The 27029-nt window shown below is 28.4% G+C and overlaps 1 protein-coding gene across 11 annotated transcripts in view; it reads right to left on the reverse strand.

Moving 5' to 3' along the window:
• Window positions 1-5906: 5906 nt before the first annotated feature.
• The window catches only part of LOC136080685 (A disintegrin and metalloproteinase with thrombospondin motifs adt-1-like), a 44990-nt gene continuing 23867 nt past the window's right edge, over window positions 5907-27029 (reverse strand). The window contains exons 6-22 of one of the 11 annotated variants that reach the window (XM_065797655.1): window positions 19213-19347; window positions 18987-19121; window positions 18770-18904; window positions 18554-18688; window positions 18337-18471; window positions 18121-18255; window positions 17905-18039; window positions 17688-17822; window positions 17471-17605; window positions 15643-15777; window positions 15430-15564; window positions 14016-14138; window positions 11023-11187; window positions 10770-10940; window positions 9846-9952; window positions 9550-9614; window positions 5907-6547 (exon numbers count right to left, since the gene is read on the reverse strand). In XM_065797655.1, coding sequence (XP_065653727.1) covers window positions 6535-6547; window positions 9550-9614; window positions 9846-9952; window positions 10770-10940; window positions 11023-11187; window positions 14016-14138; window positions 15430-15564; window positions 15643-15777; window positions 17471-17605; window positions 17688-17822; window positions 17905-18039; window positions 18121-18255; window positions 18337-18471; window positions 18554-18688; window positions 18770-18904; window positions 18987-19121; window positions 19213-19347 — 2129 coding nt within the window. In that variant the 3' untranslated portion in view covers window positions 5907-6534. Of the gene's footprint in view, window positions 6548-9549; window positions 9615-9845; window positions 9953-10766; window positions 10941-11022; window positions 11188-14015; window positions 14139-15429; window positions 15565-15642; window positions 15778-17470; window positions 17618-17687; window positions 17823-17904; window positions 18040-18120; window positions 18256-18336; window positions 18472-18553; window positions 18689-18769; window positions 18905-18986; window positions 19122-19212; window positions 19348-27029 lie in introns of all 11 variants that reach the window. The other 10 variants (XM_065797654.1, XM_065797653.1, XM_065797652.1 and 7 more) reach the window with 10 other exon arrangements.

Raw genomic sequence — 27029 nt, forward strand, 5'->3', positions numbered from 1 at the left:
GATAAAACTTATGCAAAACTGAATTTCAAAACGATTTCAGGACATCATTTTTATGTGAGAGTCTCTAGGAAAAAGGTAAAGGCTTAGTTTAAAAAAATAAAAATAAAAAACTCCCCCCTAAAATTATGGGTTGCCAAACCATATGTCATTGTGGATTGAAAACACTAAGTTTCGTCACTAATTTGTCAAAATTTATTAAAAAGAGTGCCTTAAAAAGCGCCTTTTGCCACTGTGGTAAAGCAACTTTTTGGCCTGACCAAGGGTAATTTTGAGTTGAGGGTAATTCAATCTATTGGCTCCAATTGAGCAATACTTGACAATTATTATTACCATATTATGTAAGAAGTTTAGACAAGTAAAATCGAGTACTGACTTTAGAAATGTGTGGGATAAAACCATCACAGAGTATGGATCTCACCTAGTGCAAAATCTTTTTGAAAAGTTGTATAATTATTTCTGAACTAGCGATACCAAAACAAAACCATTGATAACTAGAACGGCAGTAATAATAACAAAGATTAAAAAAATTGATAAATTAAATAAAATTAAAGCTAAATTCAAAATAATTCCTATACAAATAAAATTCAGCTCTATTGTTAATGGTCTTGAGTAATCAAGGTATAAACAATTGCAGTTCCATCAATAATTTGTAACTTTACAAAGCGCACTTGCCTCAGAAGCATAAGATCCGTGGTTCAAACCCCACCTCTGGGCAAGTTTTGCGACATTGGTTAGGAAGGAGGTGTGAATTTTCTAATAAATACTCATCCGCGGTGCTCGGCGATAAAACCGTAAGTACTTCATGGGCCACCGAAATAAAATTAAAAAAAAAAAAATGGTGTTAAAAACTAGTGCCATTAGAAGGCGTGTGTTTGTGCAGTGCCGTGGCTACTGGGTTCGAGGCCTCCTCCCCCCCCAGAACCCGTCAATAGGGTCCCATAATTTTGAAAATTTTTCCATTTAGTGTTACTAAAAAAAAAAACTCATTAAATATATAAAAAGGCCCCTAAATTTGCAAATGAGCTCCCTAAGTTTGTTAGCACCTCGCCAATGGGGGCGGGTGTGGGGGAGCCTTGCCAAGGCTCTGTGTCTGTAATTATTTGGCCATAGAAAAATCTGTAATGATCAAAATTATATACCAGAATAATATAATTTGAGTGTGCTAAACTTCAGCTTAAACAAGTTTATTTTTATCCTTTTTGCTCTAAAAACGCAGCAGTATGTAGTAGATTCAACATACTAATATAGCGGTGTTGTGTATATAAACATATACCCATAAAAAAATCTTTAATGTTATAAATTATATATTTAAATGATTTAATTTAGGATGTTTTAAACACGTGCATCTTATAATGATTTATTTGCTTTAAGCGTGTTCAACATTTTTGGTTTTATTGGTTTCTGGTTTAATTGGTTTGTCATTTAAAAGATTTAGGCTTTGCGCTCCAACAGCGCAACCTTGTATAAAATAGACTTTCACGACCCTATATAAATATGGTAAAGGTAAGGTTCCCTCTAAAAAACACACTTTCAAGATTTAAACACTATAGTGTTTAAATCTTGAAAGAGTCTTTTTTAGAGGGAAGTAATCGCTGCTGAGGTGTTGCTAAGGACGCTTTTTTATATTTATAACTTGATACAGCTTTTCCATATAACATTGTATCTACTACTAACATTGCTGTAAACTACTCAGAAGCTAAAAAGTATACCCACATTTTTATTTTACGTATTTCTCAAATATGTGTTTTTCTGGCTTTTGCTCTAACTTCAAACAATATATTTCAAAAAATAATTATGCTATGGCTTTGAAATTTTCACTGCATGTTTAGTTAATATGTACCTATGTCATTTACCAAAATTAAGGTTGATTAAATATTTTTGAGAAGTTATGAGCCAAAAACTCAAAGAAACAACCTCTTTAACGACCTAAAAATTGTTTTTTCTGCAAAAAAGTTGTTCTTTAAATATAGGTAAGCTATATTTTAATAATTTTGGTACACGTTTTTAACCTATTAGCAAGAAGTTTTTGGGCCAAATTTCAAAGAATGTTATTAAGTTATTAGGTTTTGAAGGTATACCGAAATTCCATCAACTTTACGTAAACATTTTATAAAAGAAACTAAACTTTTTTTTTTTTTTTAGATTAAAAATTTAATTTTAGGGTATTGAAACCTCAGAACCGTATTTTTGCTATAGGAATCACCTTAATACCACGGCTGTATATGCTATGAGATTATGTGGTCAAGGCTATTCTGGATTCTAAAGATTTGTTTTGCTGGTTGTCATGCCAAAACCGATGACTGATAAAATTATAATAAAATTGTTAATAAATTAACTAATGCTGTAAAATCTGAGGACACTACGATGGATGAAAAACACTTTGATATGAAGTAAAAACTGAAAACACTATGACGGATGCTGCTCAAGAATTAAAAGTATTGAACCATCTTATTTTAAATCTATTACTGGCCATTTGGCCATTTAACTGATATTGCAGCGTCATGAGATATCACTTGGCAGTAACAAGGCTTCACTTGAAATAATGATATTGTTTCTATTGTTTTGATGGATACAGGCAAAGTAATAGATGTTGAATCTATGAATAAGTTAAGTATACAGTTTTGATATTTTTTTTAGGTTTGAATTCGAATATAAAAATTAAAAAATCAATTTTTAAAAGTTGATTTTGGATAATATGGACAATATATACATACATATATGATTGTATTTATGTATATATATATATATATATATATATATATATATATATATATATATATATATATATATATATATATATATATATATATATATATATATATTAGTAAAAACACTTATCTAACTGTTATCTTCTACAGCATGTTTCTCCATCAGAAGGCTCATCAGGAAGCTGATGAGCCTACTGATGGCGTAACATGCTGTAGAAGATAAAAGTTAGATAAGTGTTTTTACTTAATTATTATTGCTCTGTTCTTTAAGAACATTGAGCACTTTATTTGTAGAATACACTGACATAATTTATATATATATATATATATATATATATATATATATATATATATATATATATATATATATATATATATATATATGCATCCACCGATTTTGGAATAGGTTAATGAAATAAGGATGAATTAAGTAATGACAGTTTTTTAAAAAATGTCTTCATGGCCTTAACAAAATCTTTAAAAATGGCCTTACCAAAATGAATGTTTTAACAAGGCAATATGCGAGCGTATACCAAAAGACCATTATATCTAACTCTCACAATTTCAATTTGGAATTTTCCATCTAGTTGACCAGGAAAGTATTTGTTAGAAGAATGTAGAAAAATTAATCAAAAAAGATTTTACTCAGTTAGATATAAAAATACCGTGCGCTCAAAGAAGCACAGACAAGTAACTCGTGGAAAAAAGACAAGTAGATGTGATAATTTTTTATTATATAAAGGTTTGCATATTATCTACAGTATTTTAAAATTTTTTGTGTTAGCATATTAAAAAACTGTTTTTCTTAGATAATGGGTTTAAAAGACGCCGGGCAGCATATCTATAAAAAATCAAATGGTTTAAAAATCAAACTTTTAATATAAATGCGTTTTATTGTCTTCTGTGATATAAACGTGACAGATTTTTTTATAAAAATGACCCCTGTCCAGCAATAGGTCAACTAAGTCAAAAAAATGTAATTAATTTTACAATGTAAAAATTAATCAAAGTTACTATATAATTAGGGAGAGTTGCCTTATTTGGAACAGCGCCTTAATTAGAACACTTGCAATTATTTTGAAAAAAAAAAAAAAAAGGATAACGGCTATATCTTGCATTTTTAAAGTAAAACGTTTTATTTTCTACGTTTCAACAGATTTTAGAAGAAAACAATGATAAAATCAAAGGGTTGAAGAAATAGTTCAAGTGAAATTTAAAAGTACTTAGTAACAACCATAAACACAAAAATAATACATTATTTATTGCTTTTAATCAATAAATAAAAGTACGTCATAATAGCTTTTATACAACTTTCTGTTTGAAGAATTTCAGTTTGCCATGTTAAAGTTATTCCTATTATAAGTTTTGAACGAATTGTTTAAATTGTCACTGTAAAGATAAAAATCATTTTTTAATTAATTTTTGTTGATGGTTTTTTTTTAAAAAAAAACAATCTGTTCCAATTAAGGAATCAAAGTGTTCCAATTATACTCAATAGCAATATAGTATTAAATTCTTTAACTAGACAAACAAAAAATATATAAAAATACATATAAGTTATAACAGTTATAATACTTTCATACTGTTATATTTTAATTGATTCGAACTATTTTTGTTATTTACGTTATTTTAAATAATAAAATTCAATCTTTTTAACTCCCATAAAATAATTTATTAAAGATATTGATAAGAATTTGCTATCATATGTTTCTTTGCTCTTTCAATGGTTTTCTTCTTTCGAATTTCATGATTTTTTTTAATTCCTATTAGTTATTCTTATAAGTTAATCGATTTGTAAAGTTTATTAAGTTGTTTTTCAAAATCAGATTAAAAAAAAACAACAAAAGTATACCAAAACTTTGAAAAAATTGCAATTATGTAAAAAATCATTTGAATACTCAAAAGAAACACCAAAATATTTGAAACCTTTATATTCGGTCAAGTAGTTATGCTGTTCTTAATATTGGTTATATTTTTTGTTGTATAACTTTTAAACTATTTTTAATGTATCAATTGCATATGATGGCATTGTTAAAAAATTATTTTTATGCTACTATAGAAAATAAGTTTTATTTATTAAAATTGTTTTCATTAACTTAACTAAAAGGAGTTCTCTAACTCAGCTAAAGGGGGTTTTTCCACTAAAAACTAGAGTACTAAGTTGTTAGGTATTTCTTGACATCACAATAATGACGCATATTACGGGACATATTTACGTGCATACATGACATATTTTATATACATGACATATTTACGTGCGCTATAACAATTATGAAAATAAATATTTATAAAACTATAATAATCATATAAAAAATTAATAATAATAATAAAAAAACTTATCCTCTAATTATTTGAACTCACAAAGCAATTGATGTCAACAAACAATTGTCTGATCATTAAGTTTTTTGATTGTTATTATTACTACTACTACTATTTTTTTTTTGTATTTGGCTGTTTAGGGGTCGTCTATAAATTACGTCACGCTCTGGGAAGGAGGGGGTGAGGAAGGAGGTTAGTGAGTTTGTGACGACTCATACGGGACTTGTTACTAAAATGTAACGATGTTGTGACGAAAGAAGGAGGGTGGGGGGAAGGGTCAAAAACGGTCAAAAATTGCGTGACTTAATTTTTGAACGACCACTTAAGCAAAGAGTTGTTGTAATTTTTTTGATTAACCGTTAGATGTTGCATTTTACAAACCATTGAATATTAAATCGAGATCAATTCAAAAATAATCGAGGTTTTTTTTAAAAAACGTTTTTTTAATAAGTTTTTTCTAATTATTACTTGAAAAATTTATACTTTGTAACTTTTGTGTCCTATCAACAAAAAACGCAAACAATTATATATTTATCATTTTACAATTGAGTCTATTCTATTATAACTTATTACACTTTGTAAATTGTAAATAATAAACATATTGCAATAACCTTGTAAAATGTAAAAAGTTATTTTTGAGTAAATAAAATCACTACTTCTTCTTCATTTTCTGGGTTTTTAATCAATGCAAAACATGATTTTTGCAAATAAACTTTAAATATCTGGTGAGTTTATTTGTCGAATTTTGAATTTGACAAAATTTCGAATGACTATAAGTTCAATTAGCTGAACGATATTTCCATGAGTTTGTAGAGAACGATATTTCCATGAGTTTGTAAAGAAAAATCCACGAAAAATGAAAATAGCTTCGAATAATTAGTACATAAAAATTAATTTTTTTTTAAAACTACAAATATATAGTTTATACAAAGTGTGAAACATTTATTAATATATACAATAATGTTTATAATTTTCCTTTATATGTTATAAATTATGATTTTTATCTATATTGATTTGAAGTCTAATTTGATTTTTATAACTCAAAATTTTTTTTTAGAAACAAAAATCAAAAATATTTCTTAAGAGACTTACGCGTGAGAGACTAAAAAAAACTGAAAGTAATTTTTATGAGACTTGCGCGTGAGACACTAAAAGAAATCAATAAAAAAAGTCCTATCAAACAAACAAAAATGTTTAAAATTTCAAACGTTAAAAGGTCATTAATAAAAAAGTAAAGTTTATGCTACAGACAAGATTAAAACTTCAAAAAAGCGATTAAAAACCATTTCCAGAAAATAAAAAAAAATTTTTCTCGAAAATTCTAAAACAATTAAATTTATTTACTAAACTTGGTTCATGCAAAAATGTCTTTACATGAGGACATTCTCGTATTAACCAAGTTTAGTAAATAAATTTAACCAATATATCTTTTTTAAATAAGAACGACCAATTACATCTCTTTATTGAGGATTTGCTGATTCAAAATGGATAAAAAAACGCAGAACAATTATGGACGAAATCTGAAAATAATAAAGAAAGTGTTATCATGTATTATACAATTTAGGGTACCCCTATTTTCTGTAAGAAATTGTAAGAACTTTGGTTTGGAACAAAAATACTATTGGTTTTATTCACGTTTTGATGAAAGTCATCTCGCATCACCCTTCTTTAGAAAAAGTTTTTGGGTAATAAAGGGTGATAGGGAAGACCGGGGGTAGTTGCCTCTATTGGCCTTAATAGTGTTGTAACGACAATAAATCCAAATACATTTGAACCATAGTAAATATAACTCCAAAATATTTTTTAATTAATAACTAGATTTATTGAAATTTCTTATAATTACTTTCTTTTATGAGCTATTATTTAAATCAAAATTATTTTGTTTGCAGAAACTGTAACAAGAAATGTTACAAAGTCAAATGAGGCTTACTGCGTTACAAGACTGAGATCGCATTTGAACCAACGTGCTAAAGCCTTAAAAAAAATACAAGGCTTCACCTAGAAATAACTTCAGACATGGAATGATGAATAATATGAAATATATCAATAATATACATTGATATCAATAATACAATACAAAATATATTTTGTATTGTATTATTGATACATTACAATAATATGCATTGTGTTTTTTTTTACTACACTTTTTTTGTATACTGTTCACTGAACAAGTATACAAAAAAAATGTAGTAAAAAATAAGAAAATTCTGTCCCACTTCTAAAAAATCATTGAACGCGTGTACATCTCAGAAAATTTCGTTTGTTTTTACTTTATCTTACTGGTTTTAATTGCTATTCACAAAATTCCTTACAATTTAAATTTTATCTTACAAATATAATTGCTATTTACTATGTATTTCAAAAATAAAATTTGCTATTTTTAGAAAAATGGACGCGAAAAAGAGACGGATCACAATCGTTGAAAGCTGGAAAAACCAGCCTGCAAATTGTTTCTATAACGGGTTATCCGAAGCAAATGGTTAACAGGGCCATAAAACGATACAAAGAGTTAGGAAATGAGATAGACCGCCCTCGGAGCGGCCGCCCGCCAACTGCAGTCACTCCAGTCAACATCAACAAGGTCCATTGCAAGATCCGTCAAAACCGTTTGCGCTCGATGAGTAAGATGGCCGGAGACTTGGGAATCGATGAAAGTGTGCGAACAATTGTCCAAAAAAAGCTTGGGTTGCGTAGTTATCGAATCAATTGGACCCACTTCTTGAGTGATCAAACGAAAGCAAATAGAAAGCTACGCGCCAAGAAGATGTTGCGTCTGGTTGCTGGTGATCGATTGAAGCGAGTATTATTTACGGGCGAGGAGATTTTTACGATTCAACCTATCCACAACTCTTAGAATCTTCGTCAACTTCTTAAACGTGGTTTGAATAACACTTTCGCGGCTAAATTGATGGTCAAAAGGCATTTCCTGAAGTCAGTGATGGTATGGGCAGGCGTATGTGCTACCGGAAAGGCCCCGCTCGTATTCATTGATCAAAATGTGAAAGTTATTGCCCAAGTTTATCAGCAAAGCATTTTGAGAGATATGGTGGAGCTGTGGGGCTTAAATCACTTTGGTCAGGCTGGATTTACGATACAACAGGACTGAGCTCCGGCCCATGAAGCCGCGCCAACAATCGCTCTCTGTGATCAACTTTTTCTGGGATTCTGGGGCAAGGATGTTTGGCCAAGTAATTCACCAGACTTGAACCCCCTCGACTTCTCAATCTGGTTGATTTTGGAGCAGAAGATCTTAGGCAAAAGATACACAACAGTGGATGCCTTGAAATCGGTTCTGAAGAAAACTTGGGATGAAATTACCGTCCAAGAGCTTGAGACCATCATTGAGAGCTTCCGAAAGCGTTTGAAGAAGTGCATCGACGCTGATGGTGGAAACTTTAAACATTTATTGTAATTTTTTGGTTCTTTGAACTTAAAATAAAAATGTTGTTACATTTTAATCTTTCTTGCAAAAGATTTTACTATCAATTGGTTACCTTAAAAAGTGGAACAAAACTTTATCCGCACCCTGTATAAAGTACTAAGTATTTAAGTACTGGTACCCTAGTGTTTTCAACCCATTAAATAGCAAATAATGTTAACAATACAAATTTTAAGTTGGCTTATTTTTATTTTACAAGCTAGCCTATATTGGCTCCATGTGACGCCGGCAGTCAACTTTTAGGTGGGTCCCATATGGGAAACCCATGTGGGACCCACCAAATAGCCCATACTGGGCCCACCTTAGGCCCAGATGAACATATTGGCTGGGTTTAAACTTTTTTTAGTTGCTTTAACCTTTTTGTAGTTGTTTTAGTTCTTTCTACTTTCATATTTATTCGTTTACATGATTTAACATCTAACATGTTGACACTCACGCACAAATCATATGAAAGGTTAAATGAATCTTAAAAAACCTAAAATACTTGAGAGATTCAAAGTTGCAAGCAGCATAAAAGCAATAAAGTAAGCTAGGCAACAACGTTAGTTTAACTTCAATGATGAACAACAAATAAATCAAGAAATAGCAGCAAATCTAAGAGCAGCATCAGCAGCAAATCAAATCAAAAGGTAAAAAATACCATGAAAAGTTAAAATAAGTTTGAGTCAAACATGCATACTAAAATGCAAAATGTAAAAGGTTTTTTTGGACTAAAAAAAGTGCTGCTCAAGTGACAACTTAACTCAACCTCTCAACATCATCATAAGAATAAAAAGTTTTTTTATTAATTGGTTATTTTCATTTGTTATTATTGTTTGCTATAAAATTATAAAATTTCGTAAAAAAACAACAACAAAAAAAGAAAAACTAATTAAAACTCATTTTACATAACATTTTACACTGTAAAGTAATCATGGATTGAACAGTACTGATATAAATAAAAGATAGATACAAATATGATATTTAGATGCATACAAAATTAAAAAAAAACAAAACAGTTAGTTCTTGATTATTCCTCATGTCCATTTGTCTTCAAAATTAAAAATTAAAAAAAATAATTACTTTGTAAAAAATTTTACTTACTCGACAGAGTGCAAAATTACATTTAAAGTTACATTTACTTTGTGACTACTGTAAAGGTTTGAAATCTAAATAAAAAAATTAGCAAGATGTAACATAAAAAAAAAAAATTTGCATTTTAGTCATGCTGATAAACTGAAGCAGATAAGGTTCCTTAGCAGGTGAGGCACTAACAAACACGAAATACCTAACAGAGGAAAAGTTTTGGTGCAAAACCCCTATGCCCAAACCACGCAACTGTGTAACCATGGAATTTAAAAAAATTAACAACAATAATAACTTAGACTTAAAATTCTTACCGTGTTTTTAATCCTATCCCTAAATGTTAAAGGAGCACTTTTTACTACAGAATACCAATAAGTATATTCTTCATCAACAAAATTTACAGCCAAATTCAAATCTACACCTTAAACAATAAAGTATCTCACTAAATACTACAAGTATTTATAAATCATGAATACTTTAAATGCATCGTAGTAATAGTAAATTTTATATAATAAAAATAACGTAAAACAACAAAAATTAATAAATTTAATAAAAGTAACTTTTATTAAATAAATTGATGATTGCCATTCAAAATAAATGGAGTTTAGATTAATTACTTTTAAAATAAATGGAGTTTAGATTAATTACTTTAAAAAAAAAAAGGAGTTTATTAATTAAAAAAAAGTTAAAACAATGTCAACAAGAAAACTTTACAGCAAGCTAACAATAAACTGTTAAAAATTATGCAGCCTTGACGTTATTACGATATAACAAATTTTATATTTTTTTAACTTTATCAATAAAATTACAATGTTATAGTCTAAGTGAATCTAGTTTAAGTGAATCCTAATATTCTAATAAAAATGGGGTATACAAGAAAAAAATAATTATTAAAAATCTATTGATCATTATTAAAAAAATTGTGGTAATACAGTTAATTTGATGTTACCATAGTTGTTTATACAGTTGTTTTTAATAGGGTGCTGTAAACACATCATTTTAAGAAATAAGTTTTGCAAAATTTGGTGCTGTGGACAAATATCTATTGTAAAATGGGGTGTTGTTGACAAATAATTTATGTGAAATGACATATTGTGAACATATATTTTTTGTGAAATAGGGTTGTGGAAAATAAAAATGGGATACTGTGGACATAAAATTAAAATAAAATAAAACTGAGACAAGTATATGTTAAAGTGTTTGCAACCCTCTTGAAAAAAAATCTGTAGTATAACTACTTTTGCAAGTTTGCCAAGGACAATTTGCAAAATCAACAACATTTCCATTACAATCCTGACCACCAAAATTTGGCATAGGATTGGAGCAGCTGCGAAATCTTGAAATTATACCACCTTTACATGGCTGATTACATAAGGACCAAGAAGACCATGTTGACCAATAACCATTTACTATAAAACAATTTAACTTTTTAGTTCTAAATAAAATACATTAAGTTGTCAGTTAAATTAAAAAAAGAAAAAAGTTTAGAACCTGGACAAATTATATTATTATCACAAAATTCAGTATAATTGCTAATACCAATACAGTCTCGACCATTAAATAAAGGTTTATTACAGCTTCTATTGAAAACTTTGATCCCATTACCACATGTTATTGAACATTCTGTATTACTCCAAGGTCCCCATATTCCATCCTCTAAAAAAATTTTATTACTAACTGATAAAGTACTTTTTTCATTAAATTAAAGTTAATATTTAAAAAGTCATCAGTTTATGATGTCATCATCTTCATTTCAATTTCATGTGAACTATACTTTTAATGTAAACTTTTATACCAACTAAAATAATTTAAAAACTTTTTCTTGTCATTCTAAATATTTTATCTTAACAAGCAATTTTTTTTAATGCTAATAATCAAAAAAGTATAAAAATATAAATTTAAAATTTTAGAAAATCAAAAACCACAGTTGCTTATCATACTCTATCTTGTTTAACTAGGTTGAATGCAAGTTTTTAATTGTTTTTACTCATTGGAAGTGCTACATGTAATTTTTCAAATACTAATTAACTGCTAAATTTTATATTATTTTCACAGATTATGTTTATAATTAAATTTTTGGTATCTTACAGTTAAGATTACAAAGTTACAGATAAGGGCTCTTACATTAAATATCCAACTCTAGGTTTTCAGTGACGTACACATAACAATATACCTTTTGTTATTAGCTTTCATTGTTCCCTGACTAATAAAAGAATGTTCTGTTTTTGATCCTCATTGTAAGAATTGTAAACAAAGTTTACAATCAAATTAATATTTCTTTCGGTACAGTCATTGCTCACATTAAGCTTGCTAACTAGCTAAACGAAATCTTTTATGAATATAACACTAAGAAATCACTTGAAAAATACCATTCTAGAATCTAGAAAAATACCAACAGAATCGGTGTGACCTGTAAATATAAAAAAAAAGCTAACTTTCTTTTGCAATTTAGTCCTCAAATCTACTATTGCTGAATACAATAACAGAAAAGGAGCATCTGCACAAATCTTTGATAACTCAGGAATCGGAAATTTCAGGAGTTTCTCAATGATTGAAAAACTTAGTTTCTTTTTTCAGATCAGGATTACCTAACGATAGCACAACAACCTAAGGAGGCAAATACCAAGTGTGGGTTACTCATGCTTTTCTAACCAAGTTTCCATCTTCATGATCTCATTCTATTTGACACGCTTTAAATACATTGAAATTATTAAGAACAACATGCTCCGCTTTGCTGGATTTAAGGTCCATACTTGATGGCTACAATGGTATTACAATAAATGCTAGCCTAGAGACCATACCTTTCTCTTCAAAAGTCAAATATTAAACAATTGTGAATGTTATAATGAACATTAGAAAAAATATTGCCTAGGTTATAAGTCTTGAATTGTGACAGGTACCAGGTTGATATATGTGAAAATTTATTCATTTTTCAGCTTTAACTTTTTTGTAGTACACCATATATTCTAAAAGATGCAAATACTCATTCTTTTTGGAAATATGTTATCCAAATCTGCACGGGCTTTAGACTTAACCTTCTAAATTGCTTTAAAAGCCTATATATTTATCTCTCCAATATAGTGCCTCCACAATAACAAAAAACAAAACAACGGTTTACCAAGTAATCTTGCAAAAATAGTTCTTGCACCAGGTTTCCATCCAATATTACTTATAGTGGTGTCAGAACAGAATCCTAAATTATAGGCAGCAATTTCAAAATATTCTAGGAAGTTCATAATATTTATAGCCATATCGCTTCCCACACCACTCTCAGTTGGTAAATCAAGAATGCAAATTTCTTTGCTGGCAAAGAAATTTTTGACAGAGATTGCAGGATACTTTGGATCATTGTTTTTTTGAAATGTTCCTTCTTGTGGAATTTTATCCTTACCCTGACGAAGCATTTTATCATTGATGATCTTCTTATACATAGGCTGATCCATAATTACTTCAATAAAAAGAAAAGGTCTTATAAAATCACAACTAAAGCAACCCCAAACCATAATATTTCCACCACCATGCTTAAAAATTGGAAGCTAGTACTTAGGATTGAGTCTCTCAACTGCAAGACGTCGAACATACTTAATTCAGTCTGATATAAATAGCATGAACTTAGATTCATCACTCTAAAGAAATTTTGCCTACTGATTTGGTGTCTAGTCGATAAGTTTTTTGCAAACTCAACTCAAGCCTTACAGTTTATTACAGAAACAAGTGGTTTCTTCATTGGTCTTCAGCCAAACAAGGAAGCCTTACGAAGAAAACAATTGGTGAAGAAATCGACCCAGAACATTTAATTAGATAAAAATATCAGCATTTCAGCATTTGTGAAAAAAAGCAGATTTTATTGGTTCTTCTTTTGATAATAGAAAAAACTTCTCCTACCAGCAATTTTTCCTCTTTTTCATTAATAACTTTGGTTTGAACTGTTTGCTTCTTGTAATTTGTTGTTCCGTGAGCTTTATATCATTGAACAAGTTGTCCTATTGCAATCTTGGAAACATTAAATTGATTTGCAATTTGACAATAAGAGATTTTTGATTTGACCGATTTTAAAACTAATTTTTTTACAACAGAACTAATTTATTTTACTTTTAATAAATTAACACCTAGTTACTTCCATTAATATATAAATGCCTAGTCAATAAAACTACAAGTATCCTTAAACTTTTGAACCTCAGAAAAATCATTATTATTTTATAATTTTATTATTAAATCTTATTTTGAAAAAACATCTTTACTTTACTAATAACTAATACTATTAGCTACATTCAGGAAAAATTTCAAGAATATTGAATGCGTCGTTCAAAACTTATAACAAAATAAGTGACTGCCATTAAACTTTAGTACTCAACTGTGTGTGTGTGTGTGTGTGTGTGTGTGTGTGTGTGTGTGTGTTTATATATATATATATATATATATATATATATATATATATATATATATATATATATATATATATATATATATAAATAATAAAATACCTGGGCAATTGATTGTATAACAATTTTCAAACATTACTACAGGGGCAGTTGTGTTTAATGAACTTCTACTTCTATTACCTATTCCACATGTAACAGAGCATTCACTCCAGGTAGTCCATTTTTCTTAAATATATATATATATATATATATATATATATATATATATATATATATATATATATATATATATATATATATATATATATATATATATATATATATATATATATATATAGTTTTAATTCTAATAAATGAAAACTATACAAACAATTATATTTATATAGCTATATATTTGCAAATCAAGAAAAAAGCAGTCAAAATACAAAAACAACAATATGAACTCCAACCTCAAACACACACATGCAAAAAACAAAATAAATTTTATTATTTGACCCAAAAACCTGACCAATTAGCTGTATCGAATCAAGAAAAAGAAACTTATTTATAGCCCTGTACCTAAATATAACAGCATATTTTTCATTAAAAAAAAAATTATAGGACTTTGTAGCAGGATTGCAAGTTATATGTCATTTGAAAACTTTCCACTTAATGATTGGGTTTGACTAACTTATATGAAATTTTCAGGAAGTCATCTTTATTTTGACTAAATGTTTGCTGAAATCTTTATTTTTTTGCCAAAAATGGCTACTACCAGAAGGTGTTAGCATAATATTAAAACTGCAAAAACAAAAATAAAAACATTTTAAAATAATAGAACCAACTAACATTTGCCAAATTATTTCCACCAAGAAGTATAGAAGGCTTTTAGCTATATTAATTAGAATTCAGTCACTTAAACTTGAAAACTTAAAGTAGATAAAATAAGTTACTTAAATTTTACAAAATAAACTCAATTAAATAAATTTTTAAATTAAATATATACATGAATAATAAACATAAATTTCGTAAAAATTTGAAAATTAAATGTTGTTACTTATACATATATGGTTAAAACATCATTAAATCTCTTTCCAAAGTCATTAAATCTCTATCCAAAGTCATTAAATCTCTATCCAAAGTCAGCATTCACATCATTTATATAAACTGTTAACTCTTAAGTATTAAATATGCTGGAGAGGAATTAGGTTTATAAAGTGTGCCTATAAAACTGTATACTTTATGAAGTCTTGAAGATAAAAATGACAAAATCCAACTTCAATAAGACCAGAAAATGTGTTAGATATTGGAAGTCCCTTTAAGTGCTACTTAAATTTAACCCTTGGAATTAACTTTATGTACTTACTTATGAAGAGTAGTTAATGAAAAATTATTAGGTTTTAAAATTATTATTTAAAACTAAAAATTACCAACATTTTAATTGTTTAACACGGAATGCAATAAACATTTTAAAATACAGATAAAATGTATATTAGAATTTCTTTTACTTAAATTAAATATTAGTTTATTATTTTACCAAAACATTCAGTAATTTCAGAGTTGTTGCCATAACACAAATCTATATTATTTGAAATAATACAGTTTCTTGACCTGTTCATAAATCCATAAGTTGCATAACAACTTGACCAAACACTCCATTGTGACCAAAATGCTAGAGCAAGAATCAACAATCGAAACTATTAACAAATTGAAAGATAAATCATTGTTTTAATTTTAAATTTCTTTTTACCCAAGCATTGGTTCACTTCAGTGTTGTTTCCAATACACTGATCAATAGCATTTGAAGTATTACACTCTCTTTTCCTGCTCATAAACTCATGAGAAGAATTGCATCCAGCCCAATTACTCCACTGAGTCCAAAACACTAAAATAATATATTATCTATATATTATTTGAATCACTGAAATAATACACTGCGACCATTTTCTATAGGCGCATATAGAATTTAGCGGATTTATAGTGTTACAGTGGTAATAAAATTGTTCTAACGGTACTTTTGAATAAGTATATGTAAGAAAACAATGATTCATTATACATCTGATAATTAATTGTCCTGATTGTATTAAAATAATTAAATCTTTAATATTCATGTTGCAATTTTCTATAGACACACTAAAGTTTTTACGAGTTTTGTTACGAATTCCTTATATTCTATAGTATTTCTTATTTTGTGAGTCGAAATTAAGTCGAACTTAATCAAATGCCGAAAGGAAAGGTCCTTACCGATATTGAAAAAAGTCAAATATTGGCTTATCATTGATAAAAAGTTCCAAATCAAGAAATTGCTAGAAGATTGAAGAGATCAGATCACGTTATCCATAATTTCTTAAAAAATCCAACAGATTATGCAACAATCAAAAGACAACCAAAGAAATCTAAGGTTTCAGGCCGTGATAAATGCAGAACTGTTCAACTCGCATCAAATTCATCAAAAAGTTTGAAAACAATCAAGTCAGATTTGGGTTTAAATGTTTGCAAGGAGACAATTAGGAAAGTTCTTAAAGACAGCCCACACACTGTACAATTAAAAATGAATAAAGCACCAAATTTGAAGCCCGTTCACAAACAGAAACGGATGGAATTTGCCCGCGAAAACATGGCATGCGATTGGATACAAGGAAGAAATATTAGATTAAATTCTCATTAATACGTAAGATGTCTAAATAGCTGAATATTTTTGTTTTCAATACCAAGTGATTTTTTCGGACAAGAAAAAGTTTAATCTTGATGGGCCTGATGGTTTTAGTGGCTACTGGCCTGATCTGAGGAGAGAACCCAAATATTTTTCGACAAGAAATTACGGTGGTGGATCTTTGATGGTTTGGCTTGGGTTTTGTGCAACAGGAAAGTTAAATTTAGCATTTACATCTTGCAAAATGAAAATTTCTGAATACATTGATACACTAAAATTATGTTTGATTCCATTTAAAAACAAATACTGACACAAAAAGTTTGTTTTTCAACAAGACAACGCCAGCATTCATACTAGTAACGAGACTAAAGCTTGGTTTGAAGCTAAAAAAATCAAGCAAATGTGTACCTGCACGCAGTCCAGATTTGAATCCTGTTAAAAACATCTGGGGAATCATTGTAAGACATATCTATGCTGACCAGAAGCAATATAACTCTGTGGCAGAACTAAAAGTAGCAGTATCAGAATGCTGGGAGGATATGGAGCCAAAAGTGCTAAAAAAATTGGTGGGAAGTATACCAAAACGAATTTATTAAGTAATTGAGCGCAAAGAAGGTCCAATTGAGTACTAAACATGTGATAAAAACATTTTTTTTGATAGTATTGTTAAAAAATGTGAACTGCGTCTATAGAAAATGGTCAGCTATCTTTTGAATTTAACTCATTTATGATTGATCTCTTTTCAAATTTGATATTATTTTTCGATAATTTTCATTATTTTTTGGTACTTTATTTATAACTTATTGAAATATACTATAAAAATATAGTTAAGTACGTTTTTAAGACATAATCGACATGCGCCTATGGAAAATGGTCACAGTGTATAAAATTAAATATCATTATTTCAAATATAAACTGTTTTTACCAAAACATTGTTTTATTTCAGAGTTATTTCCTATACATGAATCAACAGCATTGAAGGTGTTACATCGTCTATACCTGCTGATATTTCCATAAGAAGAATTGCAACATGTCCAATTGCTCCATTGTGCCCAATATGCTAAAGCAAGAACTAACAATGAAAATGAAAATTATTAACGAACTGTAGGTCAATCATTGTATTAATTTTAATTTATATTTACCATAGCATTGGTTGACTTCAGTGTTGTTTCCTATACATAAATCACCAGCATTTGAGGTGTTACACTGTCTATACCTGCTAGTAAAACCGTAAGAAGAATTGCAGCTTGTCCAAATGCTCCATTGCGTCCAAAATGCTAAAGCAAGAAACAAAACTGAAAATTTAAACTATCAACAATTTGAAGGTAAATCATTATTTTAATTTTAACTTATTTTTACCGAAGCATTGGTTGACTTCAGTGTTGTTTCCTATACACAAATCAACAGCATTGGAGGTGTTACATTGTCTATACCTGCTAGTAAAACCGTAAGAAGAACTGCAACTTGTCCAATTGCTCCATTGCGTCCAAAATGCTAAAGCAAGAAGTTAAACGAAAATGAAAATTATCAACCAACTGAAGGTTAATCATTATATTAATTTTAATTTATATTTACCGAAGCATTGGTTAAATTCAGTGTTGTTTCCTATACACGAATCAACAGCATTGGAGGTGTTACATTGTCTATACCTGCTAGTAAAACCGTAAGAAGAACTGCAACTTGTCCAATTGCTCCATTGCGTCCAAAATGCTAAAGCAAGAAGTTAAATGAAAATGAAATTTATCAACGAACTGAAGGTTAATCATTATATTAATTTTAATTTATATTTACCGAAGCATTGGTTGACTTCAGTGTTGTTTCCTATACATAAATCACCAGCATTTGAGGTGTTACACTGTCTATACCTGCTAGTAAAACTGTAAGAAGAATTGCAATTTGTCCAAATGCTCCATTGCGTCCAAAATGCTAAAGCAAGAAACAAAACTGAAAATGTAAACTATCAACAATTTGAAGGTAAATCATTATTTTAATTTTTACTTATTTTTACCAAAGCATTGGTTGACTTCAGTATTGTTTCCTATACATAAATCACCAGCATTTGAGGTGTTACACTGCCTATACCTGCTAGTAAAACCGTAAGAAGAATTGCAACTTGTCCAATTGCTCCATTGTGTCCAAAATGCTAAAGCAAGAAGTTAAATGAAAATGAAAATTATAAACGAACTTAAGGTTAATCATTATATTAATTTTAATTTATATTTACCGAAGCAATGGTTGACTTCAGTATTGTTTCCTATACATAAATCACCAGCATTGGAGGTGTTACATTGTCTATACCTGCTAGTTAAACCGTAAGAAGAATTGCAACTTGTCCAATTGCTCCATTGTGTCCAAAATGCTAAAGCAAGAAGTTAAAATGAAAATAAAAATTATCAATGAGCTGAAGGTTAATCATTATATTAATTTAAATTTATTTTTACCAAAGCATTGGTTGACTTCAGTGATGTTTCCTATACACGAATCAACAGGATTGGAAGTGTTACACTGTCTATACCTGCTAGTAAAACTGTAAGAAGAATTGCAATTTGTCCAATTGCTCCATTGCGTCCAAAATGCTAATGCAAGAAATCAATAATAAATGATAATAAATGTATAATAGAATCATTTTTTATAAATACCTTTATTGCAACATTAAATTATTTTTACCAAAACATTGGTTTACTTCAGAGTCATTTCCTATACACCAATCAAAAGAATTGGAGTTGTTACACTGTCTATACCTGCTGGCAAAGCCGTAAGAAGTATTGCAATTTGTCCAATTACTCCATTGTGACCAAAATGCTGAAACAAAGAATAAGCAATTAAAATCTTTAAGAACAAAAGATAAATCATTATTGCATCTTTAAATTCATTACCAAAGCATTGGTTTATTTCAGAGTTATTTTTTATACACTAATCAACAGCATTAGAAGCATTACACTCTCTTGACCTATTTATAAACCCACTAGAAAGATTGCAACTTGCCCATTTGCTCCACAATCAAAATAACTTATAAAGTATTAACAAACTTTTTCTATTTTAGTATATATATATATATATATATATATATATATATATATATATATATATATATATATATATATATATATATATATATATATATATATATATATTTATATATATATATATATATATATATGTATATATATATATATATATATATGTATATATATATACATATACATATATATATATATATATATATTTATATATATATATATATATATGTATATATATATATATATATATATATATATATATATATATATATATATATATATATATTTATATATATATATATATATAATAAACAAAACATTTCAATGAGAGAAATTGCAAAACATTTTAACTAGCAACATTTAGGAGAATAATCAGCTGATATTAAAGATACAACACAACTAAAAATTTTCTGTGTCCTGGAAGACCCAGCTTTTCAAATAGAGAAAATTAACGTTCACTTATATGCATAGTGAAAAATAATAGAAATTTATTATCTACTGATCTCAGTCAAAAAGGGCAAAAAGCTTCTGGTGTTGTTGCTAGTGCTTGAACAATTGAATGAGTACTACAAAAACACTATCACATACAGAGGGCTGCTTCTTAAAAGCCATGCCTATTGATAAAACATCAAAAAGCAAGAAAAAACTGGTGTTTAGCAAATAAAATTTGGTATATGAGCATGTGGTACAATGTTCTTTTCAGAGATGAAATAAACGTTGAGATTGATTCAAGGAAAATCAAGTAACACAGAGAAGAAAGTCAAATGAAAAAATGGATCAAATTGTTTTATGTATAGAAAAACATTGTAGTGGTAGTATAGGCATCTGGGCCTGCATAAACAATGAAGGTGTCGTTTCAAATTATTTGATGGAAGGTTTGATTTTCAAAGATATTTAGATATATTGGATAATTATTTAATGCTTCTATTGACATTTTCCTAAAAGACATGGAAGAGACTTGGGAATCTTCCAACAGGATAATGCTCCATTCTGTTAAAATTTGCAAGCAATTGTATAAAGAAAACAACATTAAAATCATGTCTTGGCCTGCCAATAATCCTGATCTCAATTTCATAGAGAATTTATGGTCTTGGTTAAACCACAATCTTGATAAAATTGAAATAAAGGATCTGTATAAAAAGAAATAAAGAATTAGTAACAAAATTACTGAATAGTATTCCAAAGGATATTACTCAGAGTTAAGTGAATCCCATGCATATAAATGAATGCTAATAAGCAAAAGGCTTCCCAACAAATAATAGTTCTTTTTTTTTAAGTTTTGTAAATATTTTTTTTATTAAGGTTTGTTAATGTTTATGTGGTCTGTTTATTTTGGCCACATTTTTTTAATACAAATAAACACTTGTTTTAATTTTAATATTTTAGTTATAAAAAAACTGCCCAAACCTTTACTATCAGTCAATGTATATAAACTCTGCTGCATGTCAAGTCAAAGTCAACCACAAAACAGCAAAATAGCTACCAATTACGCAAATTTAGCACAATATATATATGTGTGTGTGTGCGTATATATAAATATATATATATATATATGTTGTGTTGCATTTGTATATGTATATATACCTATGTATGTGTTTATATATATGTATATATTAATGTATGTATGTATATATATACATATATATATATATATATATATATATACATATATATATATATATATATATATATATATATATATATATATATATATATATATATTGTGTTGCATTTGTATATGTATAATTAACAACTTCTTTGTCTATTTTTAGGACAAAAAAAACATTTAATTGGAGACAGGATACTCAAAATGAGGTCTGCCCACCAATGTGTAGAACTGCTTCCAGATTTGTGCCTCTCTTGGATAAGTGGATAAAAGAGTTTTAGTTCACCAAGGTCAGAATTGGCTTTTGAATAATATTATTTGAACGTGTAAATCCTATTTTAGGTTGTACAAGATACAAATGCCAAGATCTCATTTGTCATTAGAAAAATCAAATAGCTGCATTCCTTAATTAATCAATCTTAGCGATTTTTGCTTTTATTGAAGTGTATGATTAAGTAAAGACATTTATTTAAGTTAAGACACAAATACCAGGTTAGAGTCCAAAATGCTATTTGATTTATATTGTTCTGAAGCAGTTATTTTATGCTATCTAATCCCTGAAAACTGTATTTTCAGGGATTCGATTGCTAAAAATAAATTTGCTACTGTTGATGTGTATTTCCATTAGACTGCTTATTAGGTCTGTGACATCATTGATGTATAAGATAAAAAAAGAGGTTCTAGGACAGAGCCTTGTGACACTACTGGTAACTGGTGACCAATCTGAAGTAACACAACCCACAGCAACTCCTTGTGCATTGTTAAAAAATAAATAACTTTTTAAAATTAAGTAACATATTAAAGGCACCACAACGAAAAAGTTTATTGAGCAAAATTTCATAAGGAGTTGTGTCAAACACATTTTCATAATTTTGATATAGATCATCAACCTTTTGCTATTGAATATGAATCTGATTGACAGTTTCTAGCAAATTGACAACACATGATTTATTTAGACAAGGCTGATTTTGAGATAATCAGGTAAACATTTTTTTTAGGGTAGCAAAACAAAACTTTTATAAGAAAAAAAGGAAATTAAAAAAAATAAAAAATTTAAAATAGAGAACTTTAGAGGTTCCATGTTTAACACCCATGTTTTCAAATTTGTGTTATTTGGACAGGTTTCTTTAATGCCAGTCTTCTATAAAGTCAAATGACATTATAGAAGTTTGAACAAATTTTTGAAAACCTTATGCCCTTCCTGTCACTAACTAGTTTTTTAAACCAGAAATGAGAATTTTAAACATTATACTACGTTTAAAATTCTAAATCCTGGTCTACAAAACTATGTTTATTATGTAGACCAGGAATAAGAATTTTAAACGTTATACTTTTTTTTAAATGTTATTCATTTTTTCAAGGTGGAGGTCACTACAATCAAGGAGGCTTCTTTATTGTGATTACAACCCTCTCTTAACTCTTTAACTCTAAACACAAACCTTGACAAGCTAAGCCGCTGCTGGTGGGGATCAAACATGGTGGGGATCGAACTTGGAACTTCTCATTTATGAAGTGAGCACTCTTCCACTACATCACTACCACAAATACCATCCACGTTTTACAATCTTTATACCTACAATCAAATTCGGGGTTTTAAACCAGAGATTTTTTTTTCAATTAAGTAAGTTACCATCACCACAGCTAACCAGTATTAGGTTTACCAGAAAAAGTCAACAATACAACCTTTTTTTAAATTATTTTTAAAAAACTTTTCTATTTAAACCTATTTTTTTAAATTATTTTTACAAACCTATTTTTAAAAACCTATTTTTAAAAACCTTATGTTTGTGGTAAAGAATAAACACTTAAAGGAAACTATTTCAGAATAATGAATGAATCAATAAACAATTAAAAATCGAACTAATAGTTAAAAAATTATTTAACTAAATAGTTTAATATTGAGATAACTTAGGGAAAAACATACAAACATACTTTAAGTATATTTAACAAACAGAATATCTTTTTATTGGAATCAACTACCTACTGATGTTGTTAATGCTTTTTCTATGAATTTTTTTAAAGCTAAACTTGATAATTGGTTTTTAAATAATGTAACTACATTGACAGATATATCATTATGACAGATATAACATTATAACATATCTATCTAAGTCTACTTTGTACACTCACCCAACTATCTGTAACAGCAAAAATATATTATTATTACTATAAAAAAATGAAACTTTATTATATGAAATAATAATTAACTCATAAGCTTGTGATTAGCAGTTTCATTACCCTATAAGTTCTGCCTACTTTGCTTTCTTACATTTTAATTTACTGAGAATACTCTCCTTGCCAATAGCAGCTCTTTTCAAAGTGTTGGGATAAGATTATCATATGATTCTTTTTTTCTCCCTCATTATCAATGTGAAGTTATTAGAATCTTTTTTTAAGCTTGATAACAGTTTTTTTCCAAAGAAGCAACTTTATTATTTCTTGACTTTTAAAATCTTAATAATATCTTTTCATTCTTCTCATTACTCAATTTTACTTTAGATTTTGCTTTAGATTTACATATTGATATTTTTATCGAGAAGATAAGAATACAATTTTTGACATTTTTTTGAAACAGCAAACTGTGAGGTTCAAAACTTTTTCGTTTCATATAACTACATATTATTTGATTTTTAATAAATCCTCGTTCAACAGGAGCCTGTTATTGAGATCAAACTAAAAATATTTGGGCAACAGATCAATAGGATTTATTTTTAGGATGTAAACCAATGTGCCTCCAAAGAAATGAGTCCATTTAATCTATGGATCCTTAAAATCTTTAAATAGTGCTGTGTTAACCTTAAAAACATTTGAAAAAAATTTCGAATGTTTGTTTTGTTTGACTTAGATTGTGGTTTCAGAAATCACTTTTTACAAACCAACAAAGATTTTAACATTTTGTCTAATTAAAGTTGTTGAAAACTCAGCAGGCTCCAACATAAATTTATGAGACAAACGAGGTGTACTACATATAAGATTACTTCTCAATACACATTTTTTTAAATGCAACATTTTTTCTGTAAAATACAACTTAATCTGAAATGAAACATAAACTGGACAAGAACTGTAAAGCACCAAACTGAAGATTGTGTAAATGATTATTGCTCAACTTTCCATTTCATTAAACAACTTTGATATCAAGTTTTATAGCAAAACAAAGATCAACAGAACCCAGAAGCACTTGATTAATTTAATCAGTAAAGTTAACTTTGAGCAGCGTAGATACAAAGTTTACCCTTAAGTACACCCTTACTTAAAAAACAACTGCATAAAATACAAAGGATGTTGTCTTGCGTCATTTTTGTCAGTTTGAAAAGTAATTAAAAAATTATTTAACGATGTTGAAATTCCTCAAAAATCTAAGTTTCAGAGAAATTGTGGCATATTCTACAGTTTTTAGCAAGACAATCAAAACTGGTGTTTTGTCCAGGTTTTCTGCTTCCAGATTGCTTTAATTTTGGTAAGCCTTGCCAAAATTTTACAACTTTAACTATTTTCAGCCAAACCATTAGGGAACATTTGAAATGACTATTTTTAATTTACTGATAATCCATCAATGTGCATTAGGACATCCCGTACTTTTCACTTTTAGTTAAAAAAGACGGCACTTAGAATTTTTTTGCCTATAGGTATATGCATTATTGAAAAGACATAAATAAGCTTGAAACTGTAATTTCTTTCCATTTCAGTAACCTTAAAAAGCAGGGTCCAGACAACCCTATCTTTGAGGTTGTTTTCCCATTAAGCTCTTCTATTAAATGCCGAAAGCAAAGTTCATTTGTGTGAAGAGAACATATTAGCCATCCTAATTTTCTTTCTAATTTAATCTCTAAATAATAAACAACACCTCCATTATGACATGTATTTGTAGCTGTGCTATCACAACCAATGAACTTTAAGCTATGTTCAACAGCACGCAAAATAGACTATTGAAATATTTTATTTGCTATATGTTTGGCAGGCTTAATTTTTGATTTTTCACATATTTATCCTTTAGTTAAATGATGAAGTTACTTACCATATTCATCAGTCAAAGTATAGTAATCTTCCCTTTTAATTAGAGGATAGAATTTTTTAGTTTCTTCATTAAATACTATTAAATTGGTTTTGTTACTTCTTCCATCAAAAAGAAAACAAGAAACATCTTCGGACTCTAATCTATTCTCTGCAAAAACCTGAAACTCTGACATCTATTTTTGGCTCTACGCACTTTGTTTTTGTCCAGTAATAAAAAAAGAGCTGATTCCGAAACAACTTTAGCCTCCACCAAATCTTTTAAAAATCCTGAAGCAATTGTAGCTGGAGCAGTGTTTGAAACTTCATATCTTATTGCAGCAATAGCAATATTTTAAATCTTCATATAATTTTAATTTACTTTGCTTTACTTTTGTTTAATAAATCTATATGTTCAGTGTAACTAGAACATTCAAACTCACTTTTAGAGCACTCTGCTTCATTATTACTTTTTTCCAGAGCCTCATCATAGGTTCTTTTCAAATGGGTACTATTTCTCATCTCGTTTGCCTTGAACTTCTTCAAATTCTGTTTTTCTTAATACATCGCTCAATTGCCTTTTGCTTTCTTTTAACATCTATGTAGTCTTTTGATCCTATCATAATTTTAGATTGTTCTCCCTCTTTTTTTCTCTATACAGTCAATGTAAAAATTTTTTTCACATCCCAGACAACTTGATTCATTACAGAAAAAAATTGCACATTTGCAGTTAGTTATATCAAACAGTCATGACAATTTATTATCTTGTCAATTTCTACTTTTTATTTGGTTAATTTATTTCTGCAAATACCCTGAACATCATTATAAACTTTTTTGATCTTTCTGTCAATGAACTTATCTGTAAAAATAAATGGAGATGAAAAGTCTGAGTTTGCTTTTTTCCATTATTTAACAACTTCCAATCTTGTTTCCTGAACCAAATCATCCAATGGATATACTTTCTTTTCTGACAACTCTTTAATCAGTATATCTTTCAAAGAACAACACCAAGAATGGGTAGCTCAGATGAAATAAACTCTCTTCCTTTTCCTTGAGATAAAATTTTATCATAATATTATTATTATTGTCATGTAATAACATTATATTAACATTATATCCATATTATTATATTAGGATATAAAATTAATGATGAACAATTAGTACTAACTTTAACACAGTGTTATATAATGGGTTCTAAACTTGACTTTCTGACCCGAGAAAACCCTTTTGTGGAATGATAGCCCACACTATGGGGATCACTTGGATATAAGTATTAAAATCAGATTACAACGTCCTGGCAAGTTATTGATGTTTAAATTTTCTGAATTTATTGATTACACACACATTCGAAATGACAGCTTGTTTTGCATTTTTACAGTAAGATATAATTTTAAATTCAAGTAAACAAACATACTGTAGCATAAAGAGCATTATGTTTTATGAAAACATAAAAAAAAGTTGAAAAATTAAAAGATATCAAGAAGATAAGCTTCCTTTATTACCAAACAAATATAATATTTTTTTATTCTTCTGTTTTTCTGTTTAACTTTTCATAAAAATTATTTTTAACTGTGAAAATAAGACAGTTTTTGAATTTCGGGAAAATTTTGGGAAAATAAAAATTTCGGGAAAAGGCATGATTTATTTACTTTATTCACGAGAGCAAAACTGCGCACATCTAATTTTACAAAAAAATGCCGAATACAGCAAAAAACCACCAAGACTGCAGGAAAACTGTCTGTTTTCTTTGCTTCAGTAAATGTCAGAGGGAACTGACACCTTTCCTAAAAGAAAAATGCCAAACAATACTCAATGAGAGGATCGATTTTAGTAATGACAAAGTTCCACTTGGAATTTGTGAAAAGTGT

This window comes from Hydra vulgaris, chromosome 05, assembly GCF_038396675.1.
Source record: "Hydra vulgaris chromosome 05, alternate assembly HydraT2T_AEP".
NCBI classification, from domain to species: domain Eukaryota; kingdom Metazoa; phylum Cnidaria; class Hydrozoa; order Anthoathecata; family Hydridae; genus Hydra; species Hydra vulgaris.